Consider the following 13,577-nt stretch of genomic DNA (forward strand, 5'->3'; position numbering starts at 1 on the left):
AAAATGAGATTATACTTCCTAGTTTCTTGCTCTTTGCATTACTGTATATAAGTTTTCAGTACATTCACTGATGATGAGCCAACAACAATTTTTTTAAGCTGATAACTTATCACTGGTATTTTCCTTGGTAAATTTTCTAAATTTACTGTAATTATAGGTTACCTTACAACTATTTATGATTTTCCTTGAGTATGTTCCATCTTTCCTGTGTTTATGTGTAAGGTGCTAGAAGGCAAACTGTCTACTCCGGACGCCCTGAAACAGCTAAAGATATGCTCTTTGACATTCCTGGCCATTTGAAAACATGAAGGAGGTTTCACAAAGTTGTTACATTTTCCTGAAAATTTAGCAGTGGGGCATATTTGGCTTTGCATCGAGGGTAGGCAACACAGCTAAATTCCATGCACAGCCCCGGGCATGTTTTTCTAAACCCCATCCAGTAATGATTCAGTTCATCACACAGCTACGCAAAGTCCTCTCAAACCGAAGCAAGTGTTTGGGCAAATATTTGAGCACTAGCATAAGGAAAACTTTGCACCTGTTTACTTGTTCTGGGACTCAAGACCTGCTATAAGCCTGTTATCCTTTATAACACCTCTCTACTAATGATCATCCTCCTGTTGCAGATGGCAAGCCATGGCTTGCAAAAATCAAGGGAATTGCCGAAAACTGCCCAGGAAACCTAATGCCAGTAAGAGGCAGAAGTTGTCCAGCTTGCACAAGGCTGTGCTTTTAATGCCAGTTTTGTGCCAAGCTTTATTACAGAGGAGAGAAGACATTCAAATGCCAGGAGGCAAATACAGGGTGTGTGAGAATGTCTTGGTTGTTGAACACTTGTGGATAACAAACAGAACTGTTGGAGGTTCATTTGATAAGGAGAAATTATGACAAGAACAACAAATTTAAGCTGTGGAAATGGTCCCAGAGCCCCTATATGGAGGGTTTTAAGGCTATAGGTTTTTTTTAAATGTTACCGTACATACATTCAAAAACATGTGCTGGATTCTAACAATCTTTATATATGTGAAACTACCTTAGTGGTAAAGAAGGGTTGGATACTTTTAGCCATGGATATTCTAAACCAAAACACAACTTCAGTATAAATACAGTAAATCATTACAAAAATGCTATGGAGATCAGGTCATTGCACTCCCCAATAGTTGCTTTTCCTGCTTTAGAACATTCCCTTGCTGAGCTTTAACACACACACACACACAGAGCAAATTATGAACACCTAAATGCTGTGTCAGTTTTAGTTATGCTGCTTTGCCATTTACATCAAGTTTCATGAACCCTGATGGTTTGTCACCCTTTTGATCTGTAGAAGCTGCCAGAATGCTACCACCAAGAGATGAGCTTGATCAATGAGTTTGATAATGTTGTGGCACACATAAGCAAGACGATGTTTTGGAAGTCTGGTTGCACAAATAAGAAATTAAACATGCAGATTTCCTATGAGCTATAGACACTTGAATCACATGCCATTAAAGATACCATCAAAAGTGGGTTAGCTTTTTTTTGGAGCCACCCAGTTTTACTTTGAGGCAGCTTGACACAAAGTACAGTCAGCTGCAAGCTAACCGAGAATGGAGACAAAAATCATCACTGATCCAGCTAGTATGTGTTTGACGCACGTATATCTCTGTCACAGGCCCTGCAACAGTTGCTAGAGTTGTTCCTCTTCTATTGTGATGAGATGCACAGTGATCAAAGTGGGCATTTTTTTCTGGAAACTAGCATTAATGACCAAAACCTAAAGGATTGCCAACCACCATGCTCTGACTTTTTGACACTGGCTGGGCTAAAACTCCATTAAAATCAATAGAGGTAGATAGCATTAAAAAAGCCAAAGTCAGTCCCATTTTAACAGTAAATTGCGACTGTTTTCCCGAAGGAATTTCTCTAAGGAATAAAACCACAAAGATAACACATTTTGCATAAGGCAGATGTTTCACCTAAAGAAAATTTTCTTTCATTTGATGTTCCTATTTCTAAATAAGCATGTGAATCTTTAATAACAAAATTTGTGAAAAAAAAAAAAAAAAAAAAATCCTACCCTTCTAAAAAAACCATTGGTTTAGTCGCACCTATTTTTAGTTTGCTGAAGTTGGTACCTTAGCATTAACGTCGCATGAGGCTACGTAGTGCATCATCCATTTTCTTTCTTCATTTTCCAAGGAGCTTGATTTGCTGCTTGAATGCTGTTGAGAGAAGGAGAACAAGGGATGAAAAAGGGACTAAAGATGAGTTCTTCTATTTATTTTAAATCCTCAATGGGGAATTGCAATGTGGAACAGCCAATTTGCACCTCTTCATTGTTTGTGGTGAATAACATGCCAGGAAAGCAACAGCTATTTCTCTGCTCTGTGAAAAGATACTAACACCAGGTCCTCATAGCTGCAAATATCCAAGAAAGGAGAATCTTGTTTTCTTGGAGATTTATGTCCTTCAGGTAAGAATGGACTTGACCTGTTTATAGTCTGGAGAGAAATCTCTATCAAATACTCAGAGACTCCTGACAGGCTTGTTCTGGTTTCCACTTACCTGGGGGGAGGCAGGGGTTGATGCCATTGAGATCGCTGCTGCATTAAAAGCAGGTGCTGCGAATGGCACCTGAGTATTAGGCTCCATGGTTGCCAGTACCTCCTGAAACATATTTACATCCTTGAAGAGTGTCAGAAGTTGCTGAACAGGTGTTTTATTACATTGAGTCAGAGCTCCACCCCTCCACGATTTCTGAAACAGGAAAATTTCCCACCCACTTCACTTGTCCAAAGAGCACATCTGTTGTAAGGTGTGAACATTCGTATCTGCAGGTCTTGTGACTGAGCAGAGCAAGCTGAGACCAAATTGTTCCCACCTGGAGGCTCGTAGAAGAATAATAATAGTGATAACCTGATTGATGATCTGATAGAGATAGTCTATGAGAGGTACCCTTACAAAATAATCTAAAAATGATGATAATAATAGCCTAATAGACACATCTAGCTATTGTATCCATGCAAAGACCCCGAATTCCACGCATTATTGCTTCTATAATAAAAACTTTTTAAAAAATATGGGTATAATCATTAGAAGGAAGACATTTATGTATAAATCTATTAAGAATTCTTCTGAAGGAGTATTATTACCTGAAAAGTCCTATTGCATCATGATTTGTACATATGTGTTTGTTTTTATTGTAGTGTTCTACTTCAAAAGAAATGAAAGAAGGGAGGAATTTGATAAATGACATTTCTGTGCCCCCTGAAACAATGGATGACTTTTCCATTTGAAATGCTTTACTTATTCTGGGCTTTACATTTAATACAGTATGAATCTTAACAAATTTAAATGAGATTCAAACATTTCACCTTGAAAAATCATGAAACATTTCAACAAAATAAAAATAATTTCATGTTTTTAGGAGATTTTAATTCTTCACTTTTGTTTTTCCTGGTTCAGAACTGTCATTTCCTGATGCAAAAAACATTCAGATTTCTGAGCAATTCTATTCAAATCACCAGCCAGCTGGGCTGGTGGATTATTGGAATTTAATGGACTGATCCTGTACATTTTATGATTTTTTTTATCTAATGAGGATCTGCATGTGTTCAGCACACCTCTAGGAAGCTCAGTGAATAAATTTCTAATCCATTATGCAAGCATTATTAGGCACACATACATTTATATTGAAAGTCCTCCCAAATGCTTAAAAGTAGTCCTTATGAAAGGATTTAAGATTAATAGGATGACAAAGCATGATGCTTCCTATTAGTGACCTGCATAAGTATGAAATCACAGCTGCTCTGACTGTGGCAATGAGTGTTGTACAAGGACCATGACTGACAGAAACTAGACACAAACCCAATCACTTCCAGCAGTCTCATTACATACTTTTCTTACATGTACACAGAAGAATCAATATGAAAAGCTGGTGTTACAAGGAGAACAAGTTAAGACAATTTGATCATCTTACCTGCAGTACTCTATCCTTGCAAAAGTTTGATTTCTTAGGTTTAATTTTATGCATACATTTTCTGATTTTTTTTTTTTTATTAAATAAGTGCATTTATTTTATTATATTGTGCAAGGGAAAGGTTTGCTGTGAACTTCCTTTCTCACCTTTGTCGTATTGAAACTTTTTGATGGAACACGAGCTGCCTAATTGAAACAGAATTAGATAAACTACAGCAATAGGCAAAGGATTGCCACAAGCCTCTCCCAAGCTTTGGCTGAAGCTTTGTTTAGTATGAGCACTTGCACTTCTATAAAAATATTTTTAGAGTCTGCCTTTTTCTTTCCATAAAAAGGCTGACTAGAAATAGTTTAGAGAAAAGTAACTGTACACACAAAAGCACACACATTTTCTATTTCTTCTGCTACAGCCTATCTGTATCCTTGATTGAAGTGCCGGGGGGGGGGGGGGGGGGGGGGCGATACCACAACAGAGGAATGAGAACTTTAGCTACAATTTCTTTGTAATTGTGCCCCACAAAGGTTATCAGCTCCAGGTCTTGTTTCTGCAATGTATGGAAGCTAATGGGTGTGAGGTTTTTGTCTGAGAGCCAGTTTTCATTTACGTTTGTCATATTGCACCTTTGGTTTTAAGACAAAAGGAAATTAAAGGGGGGAGGAAGAAGCCTCCAGAATCCCTTAGGAAGGTGACTAAGAGTTGCTTGTTGCATAAGAACTAACCCTTCTGTCCTGACTCAGGCCTTCCCGATATGAAATGCCTGTTCTTTAAGCTCAAGTCAGAGGCAGCCAAACATGCCCTTGACTCAAAGCTGGGACTGGTATTGAATTTCCTAAATTAGTTCAAAGTTCAAATTGTTTTGCATTATGAAGCATTATTTCTTTTGAGGCAAACATGGCCTTTTCACAAGACGCTTAGGATAGGCTTGACCTCACCTAAGTTGTCTAAAAGTTACACTTCTACTCGAAGCTGTTTGCCTTTGTTCCCTGTGTGGAGGAAAAAGGAAACGTGGCAACTGCAAGTAGTGACCAAGCTCCTCATTTTTGGATTCTTCTGGAGAAGCTTAAATGTCCAGGTCATACTTGACACTTAAGTTCTGAATGGCTGAAGATAGGTGAGGTGAATCCCACCCTGAGTAATCAGTATATGCTCTTTAATCACTTGTTTCCAAAGTTACTGATGCTGAGGGAACCGGACATTGAGGAACTGGGTTGTGTTCTTGACAAGTGATTCACTCTGTCACAATGTGAAGCTGCAAAACACCCTTGGGCAAAAGTTCTATTAGCATATAAATGAAAAATCTTCTCATGGATTCATTTAAATAACAAAGAGGTTTTGCGATAACCAGGAAGATGCAATGCTGCAAGTATCAGTACAAGTACAAGCTTCCTGCTGTATTCCAGTTTGGGATCACTTAACACCCCTGTGATCATGAACGGGAGAGCTTGACTTGGGACTGCCGTTCATAAAGCACAGGCTGTGCAGGGATAGCTCATGCCCAGGCTTATTAGAGGAGGAATATGAAGTTGAGTTTTCATAAAACCCCAGGTTGCAGCCTGTGGAAGTGCAGCAGCTGCTTCATAAGCCTCTGAGACATGTTTGGGACAAATGGGGAATGTCAGAGGGAAGGACAGAGAGGAGAGGACTGCTACAACTACCTGAAAGTAATGTATCCTGACTTGTGGGGCAGAGCTACATTTAGTGCAGCTCAAGGAGCAGAAAAACTATGCAGGGCCAGACTTAGATACCCACACTTGTGGCAATTTTGGGATCTGTCTGTCAGCTGGTGAGCTACTGGTGAGATGCAGATCACCCAAAGTTGCTCTGCCTTGAACTGGTTGTCATTTGAGGCTTTTTTCTGTAATACTTTTTTCTTTTTCCTGACTAGTCTGATGGTGTTTAAGATTACAATAGACATAATCTAAAATTACAGCCAATGACTGAGCTAGGTCAATTTTAACATTAATGCTCAAAGACACATGTTGGATCAGAGTTAATTATTCAAAGATTTATTAAAGTAACAGCTAAGAACAAATAAAAGATCAGCTAGATTGTGTGTTTTCATTTGACCTTTCTCAATTATTCTTGATGATAACCCTCTTCAGCCTCTTTCCCATCCTTTCCAGCTCTTCTGCAGCCTACAGACTCCTTTATCTCTCATCTCTATATCATGGGCTTTTTCATATCATGATCTAGCAATGCGATCAGCCCCTCTTGCTTCAGCACACCTCGGATTTCCCAGACTACATTTTTCTGGAGAAAGAGAGGGTCCAGCTTCCCTGAAAGCCCTTCTGGTTTGCTCCTGATTAGTATCTTCACTAGAAACAGCCATCTTCTACTCCCTAGGGATACCGGAAGATGCAGCTAATGTCACTCATAGCAGTATGATGCTTCAGGCATATTAAAAGTAATAATACATGGTGGCCCATCTGAATAAAAGCAAAAATGTTCAAGTTCATGTCAGAAATGGAGAGATCTTAGCAATCTCCATGGCAGCAAAGCCAAATATCATTCACAAGAACAAAGCTTTAATATGGCAATAGCTACGCAACTTTGCCTGATCCATATCGTTGCTGCTGGTGATCCATATGCCCTTTGTTTTAATAAGATAAGTGAGAAAGGTATGTAATACAAATATGAACAGTACTGCAAGAGAATGAAGTCCCTCCCTCCTAATTAACCAAGAGAGATAGAAACAGACAAGAGATTCTGCGCTAAAAGATGCAGCTCCCTTCTCCTGCTGTCAGCCCCTGGGAGAACCACAACACAACCACAAGTGGCTGCCTCCAGTATGAGAGCCCTGGTGAGAAAACACAAGCTATGGGAAAAGGAGATCATTAGGGAAGGTGTACCCAGCCAAGGAAATGCTGCCAGGCAGTGTGGGCATTTCCCCTCCCACTTGCAGGCTGAAAAGGAAGAGGAAGCACAGGGTTGGGTGATGCACTCGCTCCAGCTAATCTTGCAGTGCTGAAATTCCTGGTGCCTCTTTCTTGCATGAGAAATGCCCAGCTGTTGCAGAAGCTCTTGCATCCAGTATCTCTCCACATGTGCAGAAGCCATGTTCCTGTTGTGATTTGACTTCAAACATTGTGATCCATTGTGCAACCTGAAGAGGTGTGCACGGCAGCATATCTTGCCCTATATAGAGTGTGTTGTCACTGGGAGGATGGAGTGACAACCTTTCCAAGGCACTTGGTAGGTCATGTAAGCAGTGCTTACCAAACCCAGGCTCTGTTGGGAGTCACACAGGCACCTCACAAACCCGCATTTTGTGTCATCTGGGGTAGAGCTATCATCCATACCTCATGCCAGCTGCCCATGGGATGGGGTCTCAGTGATCCTACGTGTGTGACTCCACATGGCCGCTAACAAAACAAAGCCATTTCTCAGGGAGTCCCAAAAGGCTTTGTAGTTGTCTGGGGAGCCAAGTGTGAGAGAATTAGGGGCTGGTAGGCAAAAAATACCAGCTGTCATTCCACATGCTCCTGCTGAACAAAATACAAACCTGTGCAGAAATCTAGTGTGGCTGCTTACTCACACAGGACTGATCACAAAGATTAAACTATGTTAACAGCTCCACATGGAAAGACTTTAAAGAAACAATTGCAAAACATCTTAAGGAAATGTTTCAGAAATGCGTAAGGAAAGAAACATTCTCCAGGAGATCGAGATAGGCAACTATGTAAGTACATCCTATTACATGCTAAATTAAATCACCATTGCAACATGATACTCTGCTAAAACTCACAGACATCAAAGGCAAGCGTGATTCTTAGGCCAGGTCAAGAGAACACAGATTAAAGAAAGACAAATTTGTAGTGGCAAATGTTGCTAAATATCCATTATAATAAGTGTAAGGGAGCCACGATACTAAAGCATGTGGAAACCTGCCTAAACAGCTATTGCATGCAACTCTCACATGGTTCTGATAGTTTGACCCTATGTGATGTAATGCCTAAAACCTACTCAATTATATCACATTGCACAGATCTGACGTGAAAGGAAAATGAATTATTCCTCATATTTTCACAAGTCCAAGTGAATGATAAGGTCAGACTAGCTGTTGGTAAAAAAACTGACGTGATTGACGAAGGGGAATCCCCATTGCTTTGGACACTCAGCATTGCAGCTTCATGCTAAAAACCAGTGAGAAAGGTCAGGATGGTCTAAAAGATGCCTCTGGTGGCATAAATATCTGCTCCTGCTGCAGTTGAGAAAATCCCAGCAGTATGACATGAGCTATCTCAGTTTCGCCACTTTGGCTGAAAGCCCGATGTCTTTCAGAAGTGATAAGAAGGCAGCAGCCTCATGTGAAAAAGCAATACACAGTACATTGGAAAATGGGAAATACAAAACTTTCAAAGTAAATCATAACTTATGGAATATAGAAAAAACATGATTTCCAAGGGTGACAATAGGAAGCATATCTAGACATATGTATATATGCAAATATAAGGGAAATGTATATGAGGAGAAAGCAAAATCCTATCAAAGATCTATACTCATTACTTCATAGAGAGAGCAAAATAATTACTCATGATGCAGCTAAAGCAGGAATGCTAATAAAACACTGGTGTTCTACACTGGGAAAGAAGAAACATTACATGTTTCATCAACAAATATTCTAAATTACTTTGCAACACGTAGCCATACAACATATATTAAGACAGAATAGAGATAATTCTTACCAATTAGCTCCAAAAGTGTAGTCTAGGAAGATTCTTGGCTGTCTGCGGTTCAGCTATTTTAATTCATGGCATTCTGCAGAACTACAGAAGATTGAAAGAAATTGAATATTGTGTAGATTGGTTACCCTGGTTGCCATTGCAACAGGGGGCACAATATCTGATTAACTTAAAATCCATTACCATAAATTACCACTCTTGGTTCTCTTGCTATTCCTCAAAATGTGAACTGGCAGTCATACACACCAAATGCTCCCTCATGCCTGAAGTAGTTAATAGGAATACCTATTTTGAGCCAAGAGTTAGTTTCAAGTCACATACATTCTTCTCATTTATGTTTCGTATGTTTTGTACAGCATATGTTAATGTATGCAGGTTTATATGAAGTACAAGTTTCAACATACAAAGCAATTATACACTGAAAACTGCACTCCACCACACAAGGGAGTGTTTTCCCCCAAAAAAGATTGATGACGTGTAATTAGTTAGCCTTAGGACAGTCATTAACTAGTACAATTTACTGTCTGGACAGCAGATGGTTCCACCCAGTCAAATTCCATATGTATGCGTATATGTGTATATATATGTACATATAAAAACACCTGGGGAGATTTAGAGTAAAAATAATGTTTGAAACCCTTTCCATAAAGGCAGAAATAAGTGACCTACCTCCTGGCTTGCGTAAGAATGGAAAGCCTAGCAATATGGTTTGATAAAGAGCTTAAGAACTATATAGCTAGGGGAAAAAAAGGACAGGAAAGCTGTTGGGAGCTGATCTTAATAAAGGTAGATATAATTGTGCATTTCTTTTTCTCTTTTCTATTAAGCTTTGTGAAAGTCTTACTTATATTTGGAATACGCACAAAAATTCTTCTTTAATGTCCTTATCTTATATATGTACTAGGGGTACGATATACTGCCAAAACTGAAATGTGCTGTCCATATGGATGGCTTGTTCTTGCAAACCGTGGTACTGGAGCTGTCTTTCAGAGACCAGAGTGCAATAAAGCTGTAAAGGATGTTAAAGCAGTTACAGGGTGTTCCACCAGTAATGTGCATGGGACAGTAAAACTGTGATGCAATGTGATTGCATGGAAAATAAATCTTCCTGGAGTTATCACTAGCCAGAGGTTCCCTGTAAGGTGATGAGCAGCTTTGGTAAGCCCTGAGCTACCTTCTGGAAGCCCACCAGTATAAAATAGTGAGGTTTTTAGTAAAAAGAGACTGGTTTTGTTCTCTCCTGCAACTGTAGGTTTTTTACTTATGTTGTGCAAAGAGTAAGATTTTGTTATGCAAAGACTGAAAAAAGTGTATATTACTAAGGCTAAGAATTTGTTAGCTAATTCATTTAATAGCTAGTCCTCAATGAGAAACATCACTGAGAAAAGTTTTCTTCTGAGGAATTTTTAAGAGTTTACTAGTCTCAAACTCTATTAAACATTTTGATGACTGATTTGGAAATAAGCGTGACATCCTGACTGGCCAAATTTGCAGTAGAACAAAGACTGATGGAGTGCTGAGTAATACTGAGGACAGTGCAATCATACAGAACAATCTGACCTGCTTGATAAACTGGCCTGATTAACCACAGTTAATTCTAACACACTGAAGTGTGAAGTTATGATTAAAGGAATGACAAATGTATGCTACAATTTACTCCCCCTTACGAAAGAGAAGACTGTAATGTGGAAAACAGCAACTCACCAGCTTATAGAAGACAAGCAACTCAGCAGAATTCTCTTATGGCAAACGAGGACAACTGAATTCTGCATATAGAGACTGGAAAGTCATTTATATGTAAGAATAACAAGGCAAAGTTCATCTCCATATATAGCAGTATCGGGAAATGTACTGGAGTCTGCATTTTATAAAGGGATGACAAAGAGTTGGAGGGAATGCAAGAACAGAGCTACAGCTGGATCTAGCTAATAAAGTTCTTTTTATAATGAGAACTTGAAGGGCTGAATCTACTGGTGATGTAACCTTCATGTGTTTCATAGAATTGAACCTAGTGAAGAAACAATGGTGATGCAATGGCTTCTAAATTACAAGGAAAAGATTTAACAAGATTTAACTAATTTCTGGGCTCTTGCCAGACTAATGAGACTGGAAACAAAGTGCATAATTATTGCTTGAAGACGATCACCCTCTAGAACATACTTCTATGAAATGTGAATTCACCATTCCTGATATCTTTAAAAGAAGAGGGGTCATTTCCCCCTTTCAAAGAGGAGTCAGCCACAAGTAATCAGGATTAACATTTAAGTAACTGCATGGCAGGTAACAGGTCTGACATCTAACAAGTTAAATAAGATGATCTGATTGTACTTCTGGCTTTTGTAAGTCTATAGGAAGAAATAAGATCAATAATGTAGTACAAATACAAAACTATTCACTGTTTTAATTTTTTCATCTGCAGCCTAATAGGAGCTAATCAGAGCTCAACAACTTAAGAGCTCTGTACAGTGTCATAAAATGGATTGAAGAAGTGCAAGCTGGCAGGCCCATCTAGCAGGCAACAGTGGGAAAACCATGCCCCAGAAAACTGTCCCTCAGTGTTTGGCTAAAGGCTTATCATTACGTACTTGCAAACAAGGATTGCAAAGGCGAAGGATCCGAAGAACCTAACTATCCCTCCAGGCTTAGCTGTAGCCTCTTGAGCTTCACAGTCCTTCCTTACCTCTCCTGAGGCCTCCCAGTCCTATTTGCTGCAACCTACTGCTGCTCCTTGCTTAACCTCCTGTTTTGGTTTCACAGGTGAAAAGTGTAAAAAGCCTCCTTCGGGCTTGTTGAATCTTGAGCTAGGCTTTGACTGAGCAAAACCATGCCCCAGAAAATGTCTAAAATGCAACATGTTATAAATGACTGTAGTCATTTAAAAGAGCCTATCAATTTGGGGGCGTATTCTAGAAGAAAGGTCAAGCACAAAACCATGTGGGAGATACCCCAGCTCCCCACTGACCCATGAATGGCTGAAGCTGGGGGCATTGGTGACAATCTGGAAGGAAATTACTTCTGACCTGTTTGTAGCCATAGGAACCATCCCTTGAAACACTCACACTGACTGTGCAGAGAAAGTAAACTGGTCATGAGAAAATCAGTCCAGGCTGAGTACAAGAAGACCAACTTCCAGAGTTTCATTCTGGAAGGGTAAATGCAAAGTGAAGAAGAGCTGAGAGCCAAAACCTGTCCATAATCCACAAAAAAAAGGATCTTCTGAGAATCTACCTTCGACAAACCACACTGTAAAAGCTACAACTTTCCATCAGTACAGAAATGAAAGTGTGACTATATCCGGAGAGCTCCATTATAGCAACAAGGCAGGCATTTCACAGACACCCCTCCCAGCCGCTAACACTCCTTCTCCCCTATATTTTAAAATAGGGAGCTGCACAGAGCACTTTTGTCCTTGGCTGGCATGTCGTTACAGAAACACTGTGTCCTGCTCCCTCTACCAGGCTCTGATGATGCTATTTAAAGCTTCAGAGCGACATGACTCAACCAAGCACACTGCAGATACTTTTATCTACTCATTTGGAAAGCAGAGATAAAATCCTGCACATGAACCTTGAAATGTGACTGGAAGCCATAGAGGCCACTCAGCATCACCCCACCCTGCTACCAAAACCTTGCCATATAAACCCAAAACAGAGCCCTTCTGCAATCCAAAGAATTTTAACATTGAAATGTGACCACAGGTGGTTTTCGTAGGCTACAAATTGTAAATGTTGTACTCTTCCATACACTGGGAAACTCAACACACTTTTACATGATTAAGCATGTTAAAAATTAGCCAGAGAAGAGGCAAAATAGAAAACATGGATTATGAATGCTTCAATTATGAGTGGAAAGCAATTAAACACATAACTGACTGTTTTCACTAGTGTGCTTTTTTATTCAAAATTAGTACGCTTGAAAACCCAATGATCATTCATAACAGGTACTCCAGGAGAGTCAAAATCTTGTATTAAGAATTTGTATTCTCACCTTTCAACCTAATCTTTTCAAATCACTACAGAATAAGAAAAAAAAGGTACATGCATATGTTGAGTTGGCTTTACTTATTTTGAGAGATTTGTCACATGCTGTAAATATCACCTGTTGGTCCTGTTTTTGTTAATGTTTTCAATATTACTTTAGTTAATAAAACAGATACCTATGAAGAATTGGGGAATCTCTACCATCTGTTAGTAACTAAGAAACAAATGGTCCAGGAGAAACACAAAATAACTCATTTTGTCTGTAAAGTATTAGTGTGTTTTGTGTTATTAATTTAACCTAGAGTGGGAGTTACCTACAAGGAACTTAATCAAAATGAGCTTATTTTTGTATTTGGAAATAAATGATTTTGTATTCTTGCACTCTACACCTCTGCCCATACTGGCAAAAACCACGACACATACTCATACAGCTATGACTGTGTGATGCAGGTTTGCACGGCTCTTAGTCTCATGAGGCTATTTCTCTATTGGGTTTTTTTTCAAATGAACAAGTAAAGCATCTTAACCCCAGGGAACAATCAGGCAGTGAGGCACACAAGAGAAGCTGGAGGATCTTTGCTGTGGGTGCAAGGAAAGGGCTCCTCCATCTCTTGCCTCATGGGAACAGTGATAGAAGCCTAGGTTAGGCAACCCCTCATCACGGCACATTTGCCCCAATGGGCAAATTATGCCGTGTATGTGCATGCCGGTGCTGGGTTTGGCACAGAGCCAGTTCAAAGGAAATTACAGCTCAAGAGGCAAAGGTCCTCCTGCAGCAGCTTGCCATGCAGGAGGATGTGCTTGCTATAGCAAACCTCCCCAGAGCTTCCAGCGATCTCTATTGGTCTGGACCTTTCTTGTCTACTTCACAAGGCTCACAGCAACAGTACAGGTAACATAAATATTACCTCATAATCTCAAGAGGAAAAAAAATAACATTCCTGGAGCAGGATATCC

The 13,577-nt window shown here is 39.6% G+C and overlaps 1 protein-coding gene across 1 annotated transcript in view; it reads right to left on the reverse strand.

Annotated features, from left to right (window-relative positions):
• LOC141465227 (cytosolic phospholipase A2 epsilon-like) overlaps window positions 1-2,655 on the reverse strand; it is a 37,650-nt gene extending 34,995 nt beyond the window's left edge. The window contains exons 1-2 of the mRNA XM_074148521.1: window positions 2,545-2,655; window positions 2,115-2,201 (exon numbers count right to left, since the gene is read on the reverse strand). Coding sequence (XP_074004622.1) covers window positions 2,115-2,201; window positions 2,545-2,655 — 198 coding nt within the window. The remainder of the gene's footprint in view (window positions 1-2,114; window positions 2,202-2,544) is intronic.
• Between the last annotated feature and the right edge of the window lie 10,922 nt (window positions 2,656-13,577).

This window comes from Numenius arquata, chromosome 6, assembly GCF_964106895.1.
Source record: "Numenius arquata chromosome 6, bNumArq3.hap1.1, whole genome shotgun sequence".
In the NCBI taxonomy this organism is placed as follows: Eukaryota; Metazoa; Chordata; class Aves; order Charadriiformes; family Scolopacidae; genus Numenius; species Numenius arquata.